The sequence below is a fragment of the Rhodnius prolixus genome, unplaced genomic scaffold, assembly GCF_049639745.1.
Source record: "Rhodnius prolixus isolate KJV_2025 unplaced genomic scaffold, Rpr scaffold_1, whole genome shotgun sequence".
Classification (NCBI taxonomy): domain Eukaryota; kingdom Metazoa; phylum Arthropoda; class Insecta; order Hemiptera; family Reduviidae; genus Rhodnius; species Rhodnius prolixus.
In genome coordinates this window covers 67,519,648-67,542,241 of record NW_027411581.1, presented here as the reverse complement: position 1 = coordinate 67,542,241, position 22,594 = coordinate 67,519,648, and the positions used below count along the sequence as shown (strand labels likewise).

General features: G+C 34.7%; 2 protein-coding genes and 1 non-coding gene across 6 annotated transcripts; 2 read left to right on the top strand and 1 right to left on the bottom strand.

Annotated features, from left to right (window-relative positions):
• The first annotated feature begins 374 nt into the window (after positions 1-374).
• On the top strand, positions 375-2,302 carry CCT6 (chaperonin containing TCP1 subunit 6). Its single transcript, XM_074112800.1, has one exon. The coding sequence runs from the start codon at positions 514-516 to the stop codon at positions 2,116-2,118; it is 1,605 nt and encodes a 534-aa protein (XP_073968901.1). The 5' UTR covers positions 375-513; the 3' UTR covers positions 2,119-2,302.
• Positions 2,303-3,699: 1,397 nt separating this feature from the next.
• Positions 3,700-21,010, bottom strand: LOC141446270 (TATA element modulatory factor-like). 4 transcript variants are annotated; one of them, XM_074112796.1, is made up of 22 exons: positions 20,877-21,010; positions 20,566-20,729; positions 20,009-20,203; positions 19,675-19,930; positions 18,281-18,499; positions 17,961-18,168; positions 17,205-17,517; positions 16,348-16,483; positions 15,398-15,487; positions 15,112-15,286; positions 14,150-14,253; positions 13,848-13,980; positions 13,483-13,655; positions 10,639-10,830; positions 10,084-10,278; positions 9,757-9,956; positions 8,374-8,566; positions 7,089-7,233; positions 6,892-7,011; positions 5,950-6,067; positions 5,520-5,755; positions 3,700-4,115 (listed from the first exon to the last, which is right to left on the bottom strand). In XM_074112796.1, the coding sequence occupies exons 2-22, from the start codon at positions 20,684-20,686 to the stop codon at positions 4,071-4,073; spliced, it is 3,567 nt and encodes a 1,188-aa protein (XP_073968897.1). In that variant the 5' UTR covers positions 20,687-20,729; positions 20,877-21,010; the 3' UTR covers positions 3,700-4,070. The 4 variants fall into 4 exon arrangements, with proteins under 4 accessions (XP_073968897.1, XP_073968898.1, XP_073968896.1 ...); XM_074112797.1 differs by lacking the exon at positions 20,877-21,010 and having other exon boundaries at positions 20,009-20,140; positions 20,566-20,845; XM_074112795.1 differs by lacking the exon at positions 20,877-21,010 and having other exon boundaries at positions 20,566-20,822.
• A 32-nt stretch (positions 21,011-21,042) lies between these two features.
• On the top strand, positions 21,043-21,133 carry TRNAI-UAU (transfer RNA isoleucine (anticodon UAU)). The gene is given in 2 exon segments: positions 21,043-21,080; positions 21,098-21,133. It is a non-coding gene; the product is annotated as a tRNA-Ile (tRNA).
• Positions 21,134-22,594: the final 1,461 nt, after the last annotated feature.

The window sequence follows — 22,594 nt, the reverse complement described above, 5'->3', positions numbered from 1 at the left end:
GGTTCAAATTTATAAAAAACAAAAAAACTTTAAATTACGTACAAATTAAGAGAGGTTACTGATCAATGCTTGTATTGTCAAATAAAAACTGATATTTAAATATCTACAAATTATAATTTTAAAAAGTCTATTTAATTTAAATTATGATTTCTACTTCACAAAAATCACAAAAAACTATCATTTGAATTTGAATAATTTTCTTGCCAGAGATTACTTGATCCTTAATACCAACTGACGATTGAATATTTGTATATAATACGTAATATAAACTTCGCTTTTAAAGAGCGTCAAATATTTCCCCAGTTTATTTTTACAATTTTTCCTGTCTACAATAATTGAATGAAATAAAAAGAAGACAGAGCTGTAATGTGTTATCGTTACCTGTTACCTTACTTGCTAGGTTAGTTTTGCTTGATCTTGCTGAGTGTCGTGTAGGTTGGTGTAAGCCGCATCTGTAATTTTATAACAGAAATTCATTAGTGCCTGTAATAGTTACACAGACATTTTTTTAAGATGGCTGCTATAAGCTTATTAAATCCTAAGGCGGAATATGTTAGGACATCTCAAGCCTTGGCTATGAACATATCGGGTGCGAAAGGACTTCAGGATGTTATGAAACCTAATTTAGGACCAAAAGGTACCACAAAAATGTTAGTGTCTGGATCTGGAGATATCAAAATCACCAAAGATGGAAATATATTGCTGCATGAAATGCAAATTCAACATCCTATTGCTTCGCTTATAGCACGTGCTTCTACAGCCATGAACGATGTAACTGGTGATGGTTGTACGACAATGGTTCTTATAATAGCCGAACTGTTAAATGTAGCAGAAACTCTTATTGCGGAAGGTGTTCATCCAAGAGCCCTGTCTGAAGGTTTTTCAGAGGCCAGAAAGGAAGCAATGAAAATTTTAGACACTATTAAGAAACCATTACCAGAAAATCTTGACGATGAAAAGGCTAAATTTATGTTACAATCAGTGGCGAGAACTTCATTAGGAACTAAGATTCCACCAAAACTTGTCAACGTAATGACCGAGGTTTGTTATGATGCTGTAATGTCAATTTATAAAAAAGGTGAAAATTTGGATCTACACATGATTGAAGTGATGACAATGCAAAATAAAACCACATCGGATACTCAGTTGGTCAAAGGACTGGTTTTGGATCATGGTTCAAGACATCCAAATATGCCGAAAAGAGTTACAAACGCATATATATTAACTTGTAACGTTTCTCTTGAATATGAAAAAACTGAAGTGAACTCTTCGATATTTTATTCTACAGCTGAAGAAAGAGAAAAAATGAAGATCGCTGAAAGAGATTTTATTGATCAAAGAGTGAACAAGATTATTGCTTTAAAGAAGCAAGTATGTGATGGAAATGATTGTGGCTTTGTTGTAATCAATCAGAAAGGTATTGATCCTTTGTCATTGGACGCACTGGCCAAGGAAGGAATTATGGCATTGAGGCGAGCTAAGAGGAGAAATATGGAGAGATTGACTTTAGCATGTGGAGGTACCGCCATGAATACAGTCGATGATCTCACACCAGAATGCCTCGGTAAAGCTGGCTTAGTCTATGAGTATGTACTTGGTGAGAATAAATATACCTTTGTCTTGGAATGCCCAAAACCACAAAGTGTAACCGTACTCATACATGGTCCTACAAGTTATGCCATAAATCAAGTGAAGGACGCTCTTCGTGGAGGTCTGAGAGCCGTGAAGAATGCCTTAGAAGATGGTGGAGTGCTGCCGGGCGGAGCTGCTGTGGAACTCAAACTCGGTCAAGAATTAAACAAATATGCGGAAAAAATTAAGGAAAGAAAGAGAGCCGGTATTACAGCGTTTGCAACTGCTTTGCTAATCATACCAAAGACTTTAGCACATAACGCTGGCCACAATATTCAAGATGTTCTCATTCAGTTGAAGTATGAGTTGAGCGAAGGAAGAGATATCGGCCTTGATCTAGATTCTGGTAAACCCATGGATCCTGAAGAACGGGGTATCTTTGAGAATGTGTGCGTGAAAAGGCAATGTCTTGCAGCCAGTGTGGATATTGCTAGCAATTTGCTATTAGTTGACGAAGTAATGAGAGCCGGGCTTTCAAAAGTCTAGTAAGATGAAGAATTATTAACATCTAATTTTCTAATTTATGAACTTTTTTTGTATTATTGATATCATTAACTCACTACTTTATTAATTAATGTTCAAAATAGAGCAAATTCACTGTTATTAAACATCTTGCAAGTGAAGTTGAACTAAATGAGTAATAAAGCTTTAATAAAATTTTTGCAAACAATTGAGTATTTTGTTTCTTTTTTGTTTTTGTTTAATTATCTATTAGTTGATAGATATTTCAGAAATATTTTGTTTTGCACGGCGCATCGACGACTGTGGTCATTAGCGTCCTTTCAGGATTGTTGTTTTTAGTAAAAATATGTTGTTTAGTCTTGTTCTAGGTAAAATTTGCTTCTATATTTATCTATTCGTTCCTTCGTTTACAGTGAAACTTTTCGAACACTCAGAGTTCCTCTTCACTCAGGGCCTATTTTATAACCTTCCCCATTTGTACCACTATTCTTTTATCCAATTGTTTTAAATTACCTTACATTAAAAAAACCATAATTATTCTGTAGTAGCGATCATTTTGAATACATATTATATACTATAGAAAGTAATTTCTTCTTCAAATTATTCTAAATTAAAAATACCAATTGTTTTCACTTTAATAAATTTATAGTTTCTCTTACTGCAAACATTCTTTTTTTCATGCTAATTTATCTCATAATTGTACCTTTAAAACATGTATTATGTGTACGATAAAGATCGCTAAGAGCTGAAAAAGAGGTAAGTTGATCTTCAGTTATCTAATTCAGTGGAAATTACCCAGTAACTATAATTGTCTAAATTAAAGGATTAACAGTCAGAAAAAAAGTATTTAGAGTACAGAAGGTTCAAGAGAATAATAGTTGTGTTGGGTGAATTAAAATCTGTTTTCTAGATGGTTTGTATTTTCTTGAGTATTCTCGGCCCAATGTTTATAGAAAGAACTATCTATCATGTTCTAATAAGTACCAAGCAAGTAAGTACAATATAATCGAAACAAGGAAAGCCATATTTCGCTCTTAGTGAACATTCGAGTAACAAAAATTTCCTCTTGCAAGAAGGCCCTTCGCCCAGATGTTTCCAAATGTTCCTTCCCTCTTTTACTCCTTTTATAATTAACTTGGATGCAGGGCTTTCATGAAGCACAAATAAAAGAACTACAGCGTTTAAATAGATTTATTTTTTAATTAAATTGCTAAATTTTAACAATTACAATTAATATAAATATTTTTAAATATATATATATTTTACATACGTAATTTTCTCTTTTTTTTACAATATAATGTACAACTTGTGATTTTAAACTCTTTAAAGAACAATGTACAAAGCTGAACATTTACAATTTTCTTCTTTTTTTTAAAATCATAAAACGAAGCTTAACAAGCAATAAATAATACGATTATTATTTAAATTTAAGTTTGAAAGAAAGGCACCTATTTTACGTGACAAAAGTTATTAATAAGAACAATTATAAAGAAAATTTTGATAGCACCTTTTTCTTTTATAAAAACAGTTTATTTACAAAGAATTTTGTTTTATTCATTATTTGAATAAATGGTGTGCTTTCCCTGAGTAATAAACATTTAAAGGGAAGTAATTTTTTCAAAATAAGTTTTTGTCCTTTTTTTTAAATAAATGAAACAAGCGTGTATACCTAACCTTTTGTAGGTATATTATAACATTATAAGTAGTTATATATTATTATCTCTATTAAGGTATAACGCCAAGAACAAGTTTTAATTTTTTTGAGCACATTGAGACTAGTCTTGTATGGTATAAAATGTAAGAAATGACCTTTCTTATTTATTACTTAAAAACAGTATCTCACTAATTATTAGTTTTACGTACAGTTTTTTGTTTTATAAATACATAAATAGATTTATCACAATCAGCACAGAAAGCAGGTCTGTCGTCTAAAAGTGCTAATTAAGTTTTAACAATACTTTTTACATTAATTCACATCATGGCGCCTGTGGTGACGGTTCTTTCTTTAAAAGTTCATCAATCTGTAAAAAACATTTTTTTTTTGTTCATCCATAAATGAAATTTGGTGCGAATTCTAATTCGATTTTTTTCCAAAATACAATTCTCAAAATGACATTTATTTGGTTAGTAGGCTTGTTCATCTTTCAATGAAAATTTCATCTGCAAGTTAGAGTGAAACGCGGTTCAAGTGTAATTACAATAGGGTTAGAATGTGTAATTTTTTAACTGTGAACTATTAATGTTAATGTTAGGATTAAAAATTTGATTAAATTTTACGCGATTATTTGATTAAATCAAAATTGCAACATTATTCTATTTAGATTAGACTAGGGCGGCCTCAAGGCCTACGCCAAACTGCGACCCCTTTGGATCTATTGTGGCTCCCCTAACTTTAAAGCTCACCCTCCAGACCCGGTCCTTTTGATCAGACTCTTAATTCTGGAGAGCGACTCTTTGGGTAAAGCTCACCAGGCCTTGGTTTTACCTTCCCGAGAAGTAACATCCTTAGCCACATGAGCCCCTCTTTTTAGATTTAGACTGAAATGTACTTTAAAATGTTCGGAATTTCACTGTCAACTATCTGCTCTTTCGACTGTAGCGAGTTTTTCGACCTTTCAAGAGATGCTTTTCATAGAAGGTTAACTTGTTCATAATTACTGCTACACAGTTTAGAATGCTTATTAAACGTGTAAGTTTTGCGAGATTAGACAGCCTCTCTGAGGTTTTCTGAAATAAATAAAATTAGCTACTCTTCTAAAAATAACCTTTATCACCTTTTCAACACGGTTGAAAGCGAGGATACGAAAAAGTGAGAATGTTTGTGGAGGGCCTCTGATGTGTCCATCTCTAATAGACAAGGCGACAGCAGTCAGCTCATCCAAGCGAATTATTTGAAAAGAAGACGAAATTAGAGCAAAACCATAGCTACCAGTACGCGACCCAGATCCGAACGTCGTAGCACTAGACAGTCTATCTAGCGGCAGGAACCGAACGCGTAGAAGTGTTGACCCAAAAGATAAAATATAGGTATTTTCGTCACGTTATTCGTTGAAAATCCAATCCCTTTAAAATTTGAGTGCTTTTTTTTTTAATGATTTAAGAAGCGTCAACATCTGAGGTAATTGGCGCCCGGAGCTTTTCTCAGTGCACGGCCAGCCTCCGGACAGTGTTCTCTCGTTACAGACAACACTGTCCATCACCGGACAGTGAGCTGTAAGAAGCTTCTAAGAAGAGAAAACCTAAGGGTCAACAGCTGGATTCGAACCCGGGACCTCCGCGTGGGAGTCCAGTACGCTAACCGCATAGCCCTTCCCTAAAATTGAGTGATATTTCATTTAAAGATACGATTCAGAAAATGCAAACTATTAATTGAAAAAAAATTAAAAATACGTGTAGAAAGACTAGTATTTATGAATGGAATCTACCTGAGCTTTATACATATCCTTCACATCTTGTAGATCCATTCGCAGTTCTTGAGATTCTTCCAACTTTTCGCCATACATTTGCAACAGAGCATCGTACTGTGTACGCAACAAAGCTAACGATGATACATCGTTTGATTGTTCATCCAATCTAGCCGTTAAAATACCCACCTCGTCACGTAGGGATGTCCGTTCTGATTCTAGACGAGCCACTTCCCATTGTAATTGTTGTATTTCACCTGGAAGTAAACAAGGAGAAGGTAATGGTGGGAAATTGTTACAAAAGAATCGCATTTCCGGACATTGTTCTCTCGTGGCAGACAATTACAGAGAATAAATTGCAGATATACACATATGATTAGTATACAAATTTTTAAATACATCAGAGTCTGCTTATTAATTTTAGTCTCAAACAATTCTTGTGTTAACATACCTTCACGAAGTTTAAGTTGAGCCTGTAAAGTTTCTAAGAATGAAGTATTATTTGCCGGCCTCAGTACGTCGTACAATCGGCCGGAAGTTGATGATGTTTCCATTGCATCGTCGCCGAACTGTTAAAAAAAGAAAGAAAAAACAAAATCTGATATCAATACTCACACGACTTTTTTCATACTACAAATTTTTGAAGGTCATAACTGACAAATTTTCTTTTAACTCCGAACATTTGCGTCATATTTACTTTTTATCTACATAATACAGTTTTTAATACTGTGTATTACAAAAAAATGGAACCTTAAAGGCTAGCCTCCTGCAACCTCTTTCTCCTTAGAAGTGCCCTAAAATGAATTTTTCTAGAAATCCATCAGGCCATCCGCCACTCACCAAGTTTCAAGACTTTTAAACATCTTGTCCAACTTTCTTTCAATTACTCTCTAGTAAACGTCTTCTAGTAAAAAATTTCGATCCTATTCTTTTCACTTTCATGGTAGTACTGCAGAAAGTGGAGCCTTGACCGTATCAACAAATACGATCTATTATATCCTTCGGAAATGTATTTTACTTCGTAATCATAAGCACTCAAGATCATTGTCTATCTTGTTAATCTATTTGTTACCATTTTTGAACTAGATATTCTTATTGAACTATTGCATTCATGCCAGTAGACACTTATACCATCGACCATAAACACCAATCTTTCCGATTAAATACTTTTACTAATTTGTTCATTTATTTTTTCTTTAGTTGAGCATCATCTGGCTACTCAAGTAAGTAGCCGTACATCGATTTTGTCACCCACTTAGTGTACACAAGAACTTGTTACAATAAGCCTCTTTAAACCGCACGACCCGACTCAAGCTCCAACTTAAATATAAACTAAATTCTTGCATATAAAAATCTTGAATGTAGTTAAATATATAGTTGAACACCAACTTACAGATGGCCAAACTGAACTAGAGAACGATTCACTAATGGAAGCCCGACCAAAACTGAGAGTTGGCGAAGATCTAGGACTCATTTGTGGAGACAGTGCTGATTTGGAAGTTCTGAGTTGTTCCTGCAAAAAAACAAAAAGAAGTGTAGGGTAACAAATCAAAAAAAGAAATCCACACTTCTCTAAAGAAATATTTTTACCAACAACGCAGCTGATTTCCTTTTCTCAGCATCCAGTGCAGTTCTTTCTATACTTAAGACTTCTTTCAAGGAGACAATCTCACGTTTTTTATCTTCTAAATCAGCAACCAGTCGATCCTTGTCCACTTGATATTTCTTTAATTCACTAATTTCAATCAACAAAAAAAAAAAATACAGAAAATACTAAATCAATTCCACGTAGAGCAAACTTTGTGATTAAAATATGAACATTGAAGGCCAGTTTTAGGAAATTTGGGAATTTAAAAAACAATACGCAGGCAACTCCTTCAAAATAAACAAAAATTCATGTTATTTTATTTATTTTTGGGTGGGGGTTGGCATCCCTAGGTGCTTATCACTAGAATATCACTCACTCTCCATTCTTACTTATAAATACATTCGATTCACACATTCATCCCTCTACTATATACAACTATTTAAATAAACCTTACAACTAATGGATGGATCAGTACTCTATATTCCTGCCATCCTTATAGCTTAACCGAAATTAAAATCACGTAATCCTTCTCTAATCATTTTCTTGCATTCATTCTAATCGGCTATAACTTTTAAATACATTCATATTTCTTTGCTAGCTCCTGATAAAGATTTAAGCACATAGTATAGGTGGAGAATATTATGTCTTCGTAGCGAAAGGGTGCATCTAAATACCTGTATAAGTCGTCAAACATTCGTTTCCTTTCTACTACATAACTTATTATTATTTTTATTGATAATAAATGTTACTTTTAGTTCAATACTGGCTGCATGTTTTCAAAATTTAAACTAGTTGTTCCCCAGTTAATTGCCTGACAGTATGCATCTTTGAAGCTGTAGGTTATTGCTAGATAAGGTTCGTTCAGCATGGTTATCCCGACTTAACTCATATGTTTTATCTATTTCTGATCGGTTTGGAGTTTTTCTTCCATCATCAATGGTTAATTCATGAAGTATTTTGACTTCAACAATGTTTCTAACAAACAAAACTCTTGCATACTCAGATTCTCTACACTAAACTGAAGAATCACAATCAATCACTGATACAAGCGCGAAGAGCTAGTATGCCTCTTTGAGGAAGATACACTCTCTGGGAAAGTAGGCTAGCCACTTCTTCTTCCAGGGATCTTGGTGCCACTGCGGGTGTCCCAGCCAAAACACAAAAACTAGCTTCCGCGTTGAGTCCAACAGTGTCACCATTTCGAGTAAGGGTTGTTAAAAGTGAGTCGGGTTTAATTCAGTCATACTTTGCATATGCTAATTTAGAGAGGTTGAAAAAAAAACTAACCTATTTTTGAGAACTTTCAACTTTTCTAATGACTCTCTTCCTAGATTCAGTTCTTCAAGTAAAGATTCATTCTGTTGCATTAGTCCAGACACTTTGTCAGATAGTGAAGAGACTCTAGCCGCAGCCGTTTCATACTGTTCTCGAACACTACGTTCGCTGTTTGCCAGTGAGCTGACTTTAGTTTCTAGCTCGGCTAAATTACAAATAATAACAATTACTTTATAAGATTAAGAAAAAGCAAAAAAAAAGAGGTCAGATTTAGTGAAATAACGCAGTCTAGCGGTCAAAATCTACATAACTTTAGTAAAAGATAATCTACTGCAGCTGTTCCTCAAAATAATAAGCTCATTAAAACTATTTTTAATTTAATTTTTTTTTAAACACAATGTATTGTACTGCAACTAAAACAGATTTATTATGCAAGGTAAAGTCACTTATCCTAGAGAGCTTCATATGATGAAACCTTCATCCATGTCCCGTAGCGAAGTTCTAGAAAAAAGAGCGAAGCCAGCGGCCGTTAAAAATAACCACAAATCTTCTTTCCAATGCCTTCCAAGAAGACTCTCCCAAATTCAAAGAAAAATCTAGGATTCTAGGAAGTTGTATAACATCTATCCTACTCCTTGGGAACAACCCACACTCTCTAGAGAATCTTCAGGAAGTACGAGCAGCCAAAATTTAGGGATAATCATTCCCTAGCGTTAAATACTTACCTTTCCCTTCAAATGGAAATGGCTGTACGATAGAGGATTACCTCAATTCTGACTGTGAGCGAGGTCGTCATATCTTCTGCCTTTGAAGGCTACCTTTTAGTCTGCTTTTACGAAAAATTGTCCGGAGAACACGGTTTTGTTTTTATTTAAAATCAACTAGGTTGTGAAATATTTATACATGCCACTGGTTGATACCTAAAAAAATTATGGAGGGCAGCGAACAAGGTTCCAGGAGGGTAGGTAGACCAAGAACGCGATGGCAGGATTGCGTGACAAGAGATGCTTTGGCAATGTTTGGATTCCGCAACTGGAGGGCAGCTGCGCAGGAAAGAGACGCCTGGCGGGCACGTCTTGAGGAGGCCAAGACTCTTCATGAGTTGTAGCGCCGTTTAAGGAGAAGATAGACTGGTATATTCATTGGCTAATAAGCTAGTACCATTATGCTGTTCTTAACTTAAACATAATTTCGATGTCCACCATCGAGGTGACTTGCATTTTATCAATTTGAGAGGGATAACCCATTAACAAACAGCCTGCTGCACCTAATTTGCTCGTAGATGACGTTTTTATGAAAACTTCGGGGGGATAAAAATGATATCACCTGAAAAATGTTTATAGAAACCGCTGACTTTCACAACTAAGCATTAAAAAGCGCTTCAGATTATATTACCTATAGTTGAATTTAAATGCTGTTGCTGACTAATCCAAGCTGCCTGACTGTTTACCTGTCCTTCAGTGAGTGCTTGAATCTGTCTAGCTAGCGGTTCAGACGCCAGTCTAACTGCTTCTGATTGTTCTTCTAATTTCCTTTCTGCAGTTTCCGCTCTAGCCATACAATCGGAAATTTCACGCCTTAATTGCACTTCTAGTCTAAAAAATAATTAAATCTTAGTAAATCATTGTTCTAATACACTTATTAGAGGCCAATCGTATTTCCAGTCGGCCCCTTAATTGTCCCAATAATAAATTCAAAAGTTCAGGATGGAGGAAGACCTACACAGAATGCTTTTCCTGGGCGGAAACTAACTGTTGTCGCATATCTTCTAGAGCCGACTGAAGAGTGACCACTTGTTGCATGGTAGCCTCCAGTTCTGCAGACATCTCATTCCTAACTTTTGCTTCCAACTGATTTCTTTCTTCTTTAATTTTCATTTCAGACTTTTTATATGATTCTTCTTTCTCTTTGGCTTCTCTTTTGTTGTTTTTTTTTTATTCCGACATAAAAAAAAAGAAGAAAAACAGAGAAATTAATTATTACAGATATAACAGAAACTTTAAAAAACTATACAAATTAACACCAAGTTTACACCAAACGAACCAGAGCTTAGAGCAAGATTAAGTGCTACATTTCATGTTAATTTAGTGTAAATTAAGTAAACACTCTAAGCACGCAAGTTCTTATATCATTTCCGTTAACCGAGCGAGCATTCTAATAGCTCTGAGTAAAGGATGAATTGATAGCTTCGCAATAGTTAGAAAACAAAAATGTTCGTTCGCTACTAGGTGGTGTAAATGCACCGTCGAAGAAAATATTCCTAAAAACACTACTCACTTCTGTACAGAGACCAATGTGTTCGTTAGACTGATCACATTATTTTTAGCATTTGCAAGATCTTTTTCTAGTTGCGTGACCTGCTTCGTCAGATTGTGTACCGCTTCAATGTGCGATCTTTCCATTTCTTCTTTGGCGCTGATCGCTTTCTTGCTCCGCTCAAGGTCTTGATTTGTATTGCTCAATTGTTCTCTGAAGAATAAAATATTCCATTAATATATATATACATATTTAAGAATAACAATAAAGAAATTGTTTTAACAGCATTCAACCAGTGATACTTTAAACATTTAGGGAAGAAATCACTCTTTGCATACTAACATCAGTTTGACTTTAAAGAAATAAAACAAAGCTGGTGAGAACGCTTAATTAGATTCAATTATTATACATTTACTTATGACAAATTTTCTTAAACGATTCCAAACTAATCTGGGAACTCCTCGGGAAGAAGAGAACAACTTAGGATAACTATTGGGCTCATTGTTGTATCGTTCCATAACGCCAGAGGAGAGACAATCGATCAAATATGAATTCTCCAGAATGTCAAATGTGACTCTCTGATCGGCTCCAGAATGTCAAATACGACTCTCTGTTTGGCTCCAGAATGACAAATGCGACTCTCTGTTCGGCTCCAGATTATTGACAGCGAACTGTAAGAATTATTACATCCAAGAAGGTAGAAAGGCGATTTACAAGCTGAGTCAGCAAGTGTAGTGCAAGACGGAATTGAAGTTGGATTCTCTAAATCAAACTGATTAGTCTACCTCCAAAAACCGATCAGGGATACAATAAACATGCGTGCTATTACGGGTGAAATCAAAGATCTTATAAGTAAGTAAAGTAAAGTAATTGCTATTTTTTCAGGCGGGCTTTAAGTCCAACTACCAATTAGGTGTCGTGGACGGAGGCGACCAGCTAACATACTTTACTATAAATTTCTTTTATTAACCTTTAAATAAAATCCAAGGCCTAAGACTGGGAATTGAACCCAGTACCACAATACATCTTAGCTTTACTCTCGCCTCTAACCGCTCAGCTACCGTGGCGCCTAGATCTTATAAGTATTGTTATTTCTTGCTCGGTACGCTATATTTACGAGGTGTGTTCAAAAAGTAACGGGAATTTTCGTTTTTTGAAAAAATATTTATTTATTCATCTACATTAATATTGTCGCCTTCAAAGTAGTCCCCTTCGCATACAATACACTTGTGCCAGCGCTTTTTCCAATCCTCGAAACACTTCTGAAACTCGATCTTTGTGATATCTTTCAGCGATTCGCTTTTAATGTCATCTATGCTTGTAAAACGACGGCCTTTTAATGTTCTCTTTATGTTTGGAAATAGAAAAAAGTCACATGGAGCCATGTCTGGCGAATATGGAGGCTGGGGCATCGTTAAAGTTTTGTTTTTGGCCAAAAATTCACGAACAAGCAATGAAGTGTGAGCAGGTGCATTATCGTGGTGCAAAATCCATGAATTGTTTTGCCACAAATCCGGGCGTTTTTTTCGGATTGCTTCACGCAAACGGCGTTGAACTTGTAGGTAGTACTCCTTATTGATTGTTTGACCTTGTGGCAAGAATTCATGATGCACTATGCCATTAAAATCGAAGAACACAGTGAGCATAACCTTCACATTCGACCGCACTTGTCGAGCCTTTTTCGGTCTTGGCGATCCAGAATGCCTCCACTGGGACGATTGAGCCTTAGTTTCGACAACATATCCGTAAACCCATGTATCGTCACCTGTTATAACACGTTTCAGTAGATCCGCATCGTTGTCGACTTCATTGAGTGACTCTTGAGCAACTTCCATTCTCCGCTGTTTTTGTTCGAAATTCAACAATTTTGGAACAAATTTTGCTGCCACACGTTTCATACCCAAAACATCCGAAAAAATTTCATGGCATGAGCCAATTGATATGGCAACATCATCAGCGACTTCTCTGATTGTGATTCGGCGATCGTTCATAACCATTTCTTTCACTTTTTTCACGTTTTCATCGGTTGTTGATGTGCTTGGACGTCCAGGTCGTTCGTCATCTTCAACGTTTTCGCGGCCATCTTGGAAACGCTTATACCACTCGTAAATCCTTGTTTTACTCATAGCAGACTCACCATAGGCCTTTATTAACACACTTTATTTCATTTTTTACGCAAAATTTAATACAAATTCTTTGATCCATTTTTTTTAACAAACAAAAATCGCCAAGCTCGAAAAACACGTCTAACCTTAACGGCTGCCACTTAAGAAGTAAACAATGAATATTACTGAAAATTTTATCGTACTTCAGGGGCATGTGTACCAACATAATAAAAAAAAAAATTTTACAATCAGACTCTCCAAACCCGCGAAATTTAAAAATTCCCGTTACTTTTTGAACACACCTCGTATATATATTTTTAAAAATACTTTCATTAATATGGAAGTAGAAAAATAAATAAATAATTGTAACGCTTGTTTTAATATTGTAATTTCACGACTAATACAAGTAAATCTCTTTCTTGCGAAAGAAACAATAATGGAAAATTACAACCACAAACTCTGATAACGCATGATTTAGTAAATGATGACGGTAGAAAAAAGTAGTTTGAAAAGTGAAATCTAAAATTTAAATCTAATTAATAGAGAAATTATCTTTGGCTTTTTTTTTCTGTTTACTTACGGGGTAAAGTTGAACCTTTTGTACGCCACTTTTTCTTTAAATTATATCTTCATTCTACGTAAGCGAAAATTGTAAACTACTTTTGAATAATTTCCGATCCAGCTGGCAAACCGTGAAAAATCATGCTTACCCAGGCGATCTGAACAGGAAGAAGGAGAAATAATGAACTACATAGTTTACCTGAGGGAGGTTATCATTTTTTGATTTTCCTTTTCCGCTGCCCGTAATTTTTTAATAGTATTGTTCAAGGTAAGCTGTTGTTTACTCAGTTTTTCGCCTTCGCTTCTCAGTTCGGCAATAATTTGATCTTTTTCCATTTCCTCTTCTCGTTCGGCTGCTATTGCCTTTGCATGCTAGAGAAAAACAATCAAGTCTTCCATTATTATTAAGGGATGTTTTCTTTAAAAAGAATAAATTTCTGCCAGAGACTGAATCATCACCAAGTAATCAGTAACACACCAGTAATCACTCAACAGATACTTAAAGTCTAACTAAAGGACTAGACGGTGAAATTAATTGTCTTAAAAAAAAAAAATTTAACTTACGTCCAACTGTTTTCTAAGCAATTCCTTTTCTCGTATAGCCTGCTGGAACTTTCTTTCCAAAGCTGCCAAACGTTGTGTAAATTCTTCGCTCATATGTTTAATATCCTGTGCTTCATTCTGCCTATCAAGTTGGCTGTAGAATAGAAAATATATTACATCCTCTTTTTCTTTCTTCAGAAAAATTATTCTTAGATGTATCTAAACTTCACACGAACTTAATGCAAATATACACAAACTTAATGCTTTTTAGATTGTACACAAGCTGAATTTAAAGAAAAAACAAATATACAATAAATAAATACCTTTTCAACTCTGCATTTGACTCGTGTAAATCGGCATTTATTCGGCTTAAATCTATAAGTTTTGATTCTCTAGCTTCCAATAACTCTGTCATTTCGCCTATTTTCTAATTTTTTGAAAAAAAGTGAATTAATCAAATTCTCATTAATACGTACTAAGTTTGTTAAGACTAAAGATTAAATAAGTTCAATTAGTGCAATTCTGATGTTAAAGTCTCTGCATCAAGTGTTTTGATAATTAAGTTATTTTTAAGCCAGATCTATTTATATAGATCTTAAGATTTGCAGATTAACACATTTCTTGCTGCGAAAAAAGTAGAATTAAGCTGGATTTTCCGTTTTTGGGAGTGCAATCCACGTTTTACATTTTAAAAAAATATAGGGAAAAGAGATTTTCGGCGTTTTTAATTTTTATTTTATTTTATTTTTTAATGATTTAAGGCGCGTCAACATCTAAGGATATTGGCGCCCGGAGCTTTTTCCAGTGCAACTACCGGCCTCTGGACAGTATTCTCTCATTACAGACAACAGTGTCCCATCACCGGACAGTGAGCTGTAAGAGAAGCTCCTAGGAAGAGAAAATCTAAGGGTCAGCAGCTGGATTCGAACCCGGGACCTCCGCGTGGGAATCCAATAAGGCTAACCTCATAGCTAATCCCTTCCCTATCACAGTTATTATGTTCCAGATCTGTGGATTCCACCAAATATTGCTGAACTACAGTATGTAAGGGCCACAAGAATTAAGGTTAACTTCTTATTTGATCTCGATAAATAAGTAGTATGCTAAATACCAGCAATTGAACCAAGCACCAAAATATACTCCAGCTTTCCGGTGCATGCCTCTAACCGCTTGGTCTAATTAATGCCTAAATTATCACAACAGTTGACGTAATCTTTTGAGAACGAAATTCAAAAATGCAGAGATCCTAAAATAGTTAAGGTAAATTAAATTGACATTTACTTACTTTAAGTAATTTATCTACTTCGGAACATTCATCCGAACCACCGCTTGACGTTTCAGACGGTTCCCTATGATGACCTTTCACTTTGCTGGTTATAATCTTACCAAGATTAACTGATTTATAGGCAGACTTTGATGGACTTTGGCGTGATGCTGTACTGCTTCCGTTTGGGGTAGGACTGGGGGAAATGAAAAGAAAAAGAAATCCAAAGTGAATTTTAAAAATATTATTTTCTTCAAAATTGGTCCCTTAAATCAACAGAATAAAAAAATAAAATAAATAAAACTACCTAGAAATAATTTCAATATCAGATGAAGTTGCGGTCTCAAGTTCATCTCCGGAAGTGTGTTCACTTGAACCTATTTTGACTAAATCGGATCTGAAACCAAAATAAAGAAAATCTGCTGTGAACAATAACTCAATTTTCTTTTAGCGCTAAATACTTTCCAAATACATTATCTTAAAACGGTGACTTTTTTTTTTTCTAAAGTCTTCAACATTATTCATTAACAGTGTAATAAATGGCTACTGTTCAAGAAAGCGCGACGTCTCAAAAAATATTCCTAAAAATCAATAAAATCTGGACAAATCTTTCACTGATTTTTATTGAATACATAGTCTCAGAAAACGTCTTTCTTCTTAGTATGGGGACTAGTTAATTCGAGAGGTACTCGAGGGAGGATTCTGACTCGGAAGAGGAAGAAACTGCCTCTTATATCTTTGATAGTGTTGCGGATATCCAAATGAGGGTTCATCAGGTTCTCTTCCATTGCCAAGGCTAGTGTGATTCGCCTTCTGAATTCTCCATCGAACTTAGAGCTCTAATAATCTTGCAATATCCTAACTAATCACTGTTTCCACAAACAGTGAAATAAATTTCTGCATTAATAATACATTAATTTTACAAAGTTTTAATCAATTTAATTTGGTGTGCAATCTAAATTGATTAAAAACTTTCTCAATTCAACTCTTTTCAATAAATACTTTATTATCTTTGATTTTATCCATCGCACATGCGCATTGTAACTGTGGACTGGTTTCGAACTTCATCAGTATGTAGATTAATCGATTTGGTGCAGAGATAGTATATCACTGAAGGCAAACTCTCTACCCCAATCTGATAATGGATGCAAGTCCAAAAAAACCATGCGTACCATAACGCGGGGATGATATTATCCAACACTGCGGACCAAACACCACATTTTTTCAACAATGTATGTGAATTCATCCGGTGCTTACCTTTCAGAACTGATTGGTGATTGTTCTCTCTGTATGCTTGGATGTTCGGTCATAGCATCCGCTAACATGTTCGTAACGCAAGTTCCTGCCGTTACACGCAAATTAACACCTTCATCACTGCTGCCCATGATTGTACCTGGGAAAAAAAGAAATTATTTGAAATGCATTACGCAAAATAATGGGCTGATAGAATGGAAATGTAGGAGTGTAGAGAAGGAAAATGGAATTTAAGGCAGTACTGCTGGAAAAATGTAGTTATTAAAAAATAAGAATAAAATTAAAACATGGGTTCTTTTACATTCTCTTACCGCAGTGTACGTGTTTTGAAAGTAAATAAGAAATTTTCTATTAAGAAATGGTTGACTTCAATATTACGTGAAGTGTTCACATTAAAGATGACTTTTCGAGAAAAAAAATCGCTAAAAGCTGTTAAAATCTATTCAGTAAACTCTACTTCCGGTCAGTTATTTTTAAAATTTGGAATTTTCATTACGTACTTTACCCTTAATAATAGGTGATATCCTTACAAGGCACTGTATTGGTTCTGTAGAAAAATGCACAACCACCAATCTCGCCTATCTACATTTTTTTGCCCAATGTGTTAAATAAATATTATAGAACTGTGCACTGTATTATATATCAAGTATAAAGAAAATCGTATGAGGTGTTTTTTGAAAAATAACAAAAATCTCAGGAAGCGGAAAATTCTATTTAATAATGTGGAACTTCCGACAGATTGATTTTGGCCAAAAGCTTATTCTGGGAGCTAAGCCAATCTAGACACATAGATAAACCCGTAAAGAGGCTGGGATTACCATAAGATCCAAACACTTTTTTTTCTTTGAGGAAAAACTAACCTTCTTCACAACTACTCGGTGCAGTATCATGATCAGAAGCACTTTCTGACAGCCTTGGTCCAGAAAGTGACAATCTTGGTGGTTCTGTCACTACAGCGTCATCTTTTTTTACATTTCGTTGAAGCAGTATGGTGGAAGCAGGGGCAGTAGTTGATGATGTGGATTCAGTCTCAACTCTTTCTCTTGTGTCTGATTTTGGTGGCGCTTGAGTTATTACTTCAGAAATGACAGCATTCTGTGGTGATTCCAGTGAAGAGGTTGTGGGTAACGTTGGATGAGTTAACACCATTCCGACAACAGGTCGACTAATACTCTGTAATACATTTTTTTTTCTTATTACCACTTGAATTGAAATTATATAAGACATTTTTAGAATGAAGCACCAGAAGTATCTAGAAACAGAGATAGGCTAGCGTACCAATGTGGTTTAAAATATTTATTTCAAATTTTGCTCAACGTGAAGTGTGCAACTGGGACAAAATCTAAGGAAAACGTGAGCAAATAAGATCTGATGGTTAATTATTCTTTCACTGGTAAACAAAGAGTAATTGAAACCATTTCCAAAAATGAGCAAAGGTATCAGCTGTGCGCCATTTTCTTCAATAATAAATAAAAGAACACAGAAATCAATAATGAAAAAGGAATAGTTTAAAATAGTAAAACAGCAACGTTAATATTATATGTATACATAATAATATACGACCAACTTATTTTTGGCGTAATCAATATTATAATTACTCTGTCAATGTTACTCACATCCCTTGGTGACATAGCTTCACTGAATGACGTATCTAAAGAAGAAGTAGACTTAAGCATAAGATTGGAATGTTCTAAAACAGTCAAAGTGAGGGTGTTCTCAGAGGCAGACGTGTAACTGTCTTCTACGCTGACATCATCTTCATCTTCGGGTATTATTTCAACTCCATCACCTTCCGCCACAGGAGATATTGAATCGCTTGAATATCTAAAGAAGAAGAAAAAAAAAATTGGTTCATCAATTACAATTATGATTATTTGAGGTAAAGTAAAACAAGAAGAAACAAACATTAATTATATTACTATGAATTACAACGTACTTCGGGTCACCAGGCGATGTAACAGAAGAATTTGAACCTAAGACATCAACAGAACTTGGTGAAGTTAACACTTCGACTGATTCAAAAGAACCACTCTGCCTTAGTTTAGCTACAGAAGAAGAAGTGGAAATTGACGTAGGATCTGAGTCCGGCGTCGATCCTAATACGTCACAGCTGTCGGAAGATCTGCGATCGCTTTCCGATGAAATGACAGAAAGTCTGAAGAGTAAATAAAATGTGGAATTGAATTATTTTAAAATTTATGGGCCAGCAAGACAAGATCTAGATTTATTCCAGTTTCATAGAAATTAGTACAAAACATAAAATAAAAACAATAAGAACAATTGATACAAATACAAATCTCTAAATATGAAAAAAATCCCTCAGGATTATAAAGCCACACATCGTATGGAAGCAAATCGTATGCAAACAGTGATTAACAATACGCCTGACTAGTATCATAAATTTTTGGATTACTTATCAGCAAAAACTTACTCATTTTCAAATTTTGTTGATTTAAATCCATTTCCAGACTTCATTAAATCCTTAATCCCTTCAGATCAAATGTTATTTGTAGTAAAAAAATAAGTAAAGTTGTTAATGAGCAGTTAATTGCAAACGTATGCAAATAATAAGAAATGGTTATTTTGCTGCTCAGGGTAGAAATAAAAATGTGCACAAATCTATTGTATTTAATCAAAGATTGCATTAAAGAAAAAATTATTACCTTACTTTTAAAAGTTCCCTTAGGGTTCAAAATAACAATGAGTAAGGAAACAGCAAAGTTAAAGGGTTACAAAAAATTCAGGTTCCTAGTATTGCTGCAAATAAAGTAAATCTTAAGCTAATTTATACATAAATGTTTTATGCCAATTCTGATGTTATGAACATCGACACTGTTCAACAGATCCCTGACCATTTTTTTGCTGGAACTAGCTTAAACGTTAAATCTACGATTAATAAAGAACAGGGTACTCCTCTAAAGAGACATTATAATCAAGTTTGAATCTTTGTTCACTTCTTCTTCAGATTTGTAAGCTTATTTTCCCTTTAGAATAAATCCTTTTCCTTCAGAATGCCACCTTATACTAAATTTCACATAAGTACTACTCGAACTAAAAGCTTTAACTATAATTTATTCATAGATTATTTAACTTGAAGAAAAGCAACAGCAATCTTAGCCATAGACTCTTAAGATTTTTTATTTGCTGAGAAAGAAGTGGAATAGTACTGCACAATGAATAATTTGTTTAAGTCAAGTACCATGTTAATTAAAAAGGAAGAAGGTTTTTTTTCACCATTACACTGAGAAATATAAGCCACAGCAATACTCTATCTCTTGCAAAAAAAAAAAAAAAAATTTGATATTGTAAAGAATTTAAACATTTTCTCACCTGTTAGCTACAGAGTTTTTATCTCGCTTTCTCATCACAACCTCAACAGCTGGAAAATTTCTGATTTCCTCCCTTATCTGTTCTCCATCCGGCTCTTCTCCGATTTTTTCAACATTAGAGCCAGCTGGACTCTCGGTATGTGCTAATTCAATGCTGCCGCTTCCTGCTGGACTCTTCTTTAGGTCCAAGGATAAGGATCTCGAAGGAGCTTTTTTTGGCTGGGCAGAGACAAGACCAGTTGGCCGCTTCTGACCATCTATTAAGGACAAGTAAATTTTGTGTAAAAGAAATGTTGAAGGAAACTTAAAGAAGCCAATAAAATAACTAAACTAACCTTGTCCAGTAACTTGATTTTCAAAAAATGAACCAGTAAAGGAACCCCATAAACTAGCACTATTCGTCATTTTGCCAGGTGTAGATGTTACTTCCTTGGTTACTGCTCCAGGTGAACTCTGAGTACTGGCAGCTTGAAGGCCCCAGGAAGAAAAGAAACTATCAGTATTTACATCACTACCCGAAGGAGTTGTCACTGACAAAAATGAAACAAATTTAATGGAATGACAACATTTTAATCAAAATTTGCAATGAAATGGAATTTGGCAGCAGAATGATTTGTTAGACAAAACCCAGGGTATTACGTTAGAGTACACGAAAGTTACAAGATTGTAAACATTGATGGGAAACTAAATTAGGTATTCTAAATTTTCAAGAGTCAATCTACGACTTTTTTAATGTATATACGACACCAGAAACTAAATTACTTCATAAAGAAAACAGTGGAAAATTGGTATCTGTCTTATGAAAATGGTAATTTTTTAGGTTAGACTTTTTGTTAGATAAATGTTGAAATGAATTAATAAAGCTAAAAAATTTTTTTTAAAGATAACTAACGGTTGCTTTGCTTTGCTTTATCTTCATCTTGAATATCCAGCGCTTTATCAATTGTTTTTTGAGCTTCTTTTAACGCAGATTTAGCCAGAGTGGCGAATCCAGTTGGATCAAACCAGCTCATTTTTCAAATTATATTCGTTTGTCCTGTGAGCCCCACATATTCACTAAACATTACGACAACATATTTAAAAACTAATTTTATAAAAACATCAACAAAAACAAAGAAGAAAAACAATACGTTCGATTTTCAACGACAACACAAGTGTAGTAGTACTGCATCATTGTCAGCTGGCATAATATGTAGAACTCACCAAGTCATAGATTACTTTTTAATTTATTGATAAGACTATAGTCGGTAGAGTTACAGAACATTGTATAGCAAACATTGGAAAAAAAAGTACTATTAAAATCTAGTATTTTATCAATAAAATGATTGCATGAAGGTAAGAGCAAGTCTTGCGACATCGATGCATGTCTGCCCCAGTGGCGCAATTGGTTAGCGCACGGTACTTATAGACAGTGTTCGTGAGCAATGCCGGGGTTGTGAGTTCGAGCCTCACCTGGGGCACTTAATTTTTTATTCTTTTTTTAAATTTATTTTTTCTTTTCACTCACACGAATTCAACTTTTTTAAAAAGATCTAAAATAATGTTAAAAAGATCTGTGGAAAATGCTCTCAACGTACTTGAAATAGCATCAGAAAAAAAAATTCTGATAAGTATATAGATAAAAAACTAAATATATATTTGCTGTGCACAAAGCATTCAGCAGTTGAAAACATTTCCAGTCATATTTTGCCATTGCTGGGAGTAAAAGTAATATTAGAGCTTCTGTATTCCAGATAGAAAGCGTTTCAAAGGTTTAACGGGAGCAACCAAGACGTTAAACTAGAGATCGATTTTGAGATTGAGAGAGTTAAGATAGTAGAATGTAGGTACATACTTTAAAAAAACAAAATATGCAAAATTCTAAGAATTTAGGGCTGCATTCTAAAAAGGGGTCAACTGAAGCTCATGAAGGATCCACAGAGAAGTTAGGGATCTGGATGCCTAATTAAAACAGGAAGTCTGAAGATGCTAGGTCATTTAAGAGAGTGAATGATACAAATGAATCATCAAAATAGACCAATGAGACATCTTTACAATAAGATCTCAAACCAGATCCATTTACTCGAGTTGATTCATACAGGAGGAAACCCGTATTCCCCTTAAGTTACTGTTCAAATTGTAAAGAGTGAATTTTTTTTAGGTGAAGCTCAAGAACAGGTTTGAATTTTTGCCTCAAGCGCGATTATTTAGCAGTTCTTTTCCTTTAGAGTTCTCTAATCAAGATTTTTGAAAGAAAGGGCTTTAATTAATCCTACAGACCAATTATTAATTATAATACTGGGCGATAGCCGACAGCTGTCTAGTGTTATGTTATGAAACAGAGGTATTTGTAAGCCTCTAGAAGTTTGGACCTTTAATTCTGATGTTATCCACGTTATTGCATTTTTATGACTGTCTTTCTAATAAAGGTAGTTTGTAGCTAGACCGAACCGTAACTTTATTAAACTAAATATGACTAGTTTCAAGCTTGAACCAATGACCAAAAGTTTGTACATTCCGGTAGTATCTACATTTCTGGCTTAGGGCTCTACGATCTCTGTTGGAAGATCATTTTCCGCATATTGTTTTTGTTAAAGGTTTTCCCTTTCTTAAGTGGTTGTGGGACACATAGGGTTGCCAACTCTATAAAATTCCAAAAAAGGACACCTTAAAAAAATTAGGTACATTCAGGGCCTCGACAGGATTTGGGGGCCCAGGAATACATATCATTCGTTTTCCTTTTTCTTTTTTTAGCTGTACAAGCAGAGACTCCGGCTCCGGGCCCGGCAAAAAGTCCCCTCTCCCCGTCTGTAATCTGGCCTGGGTACATTTATATCTTACATACTTATTCATGAAAAGTTCATCATTACATCAATAACCTGCTGACCTATTCAGTTCAGTTAGAACAGACAAAACAACACGCCAAATGAAGAAGTCTCAGA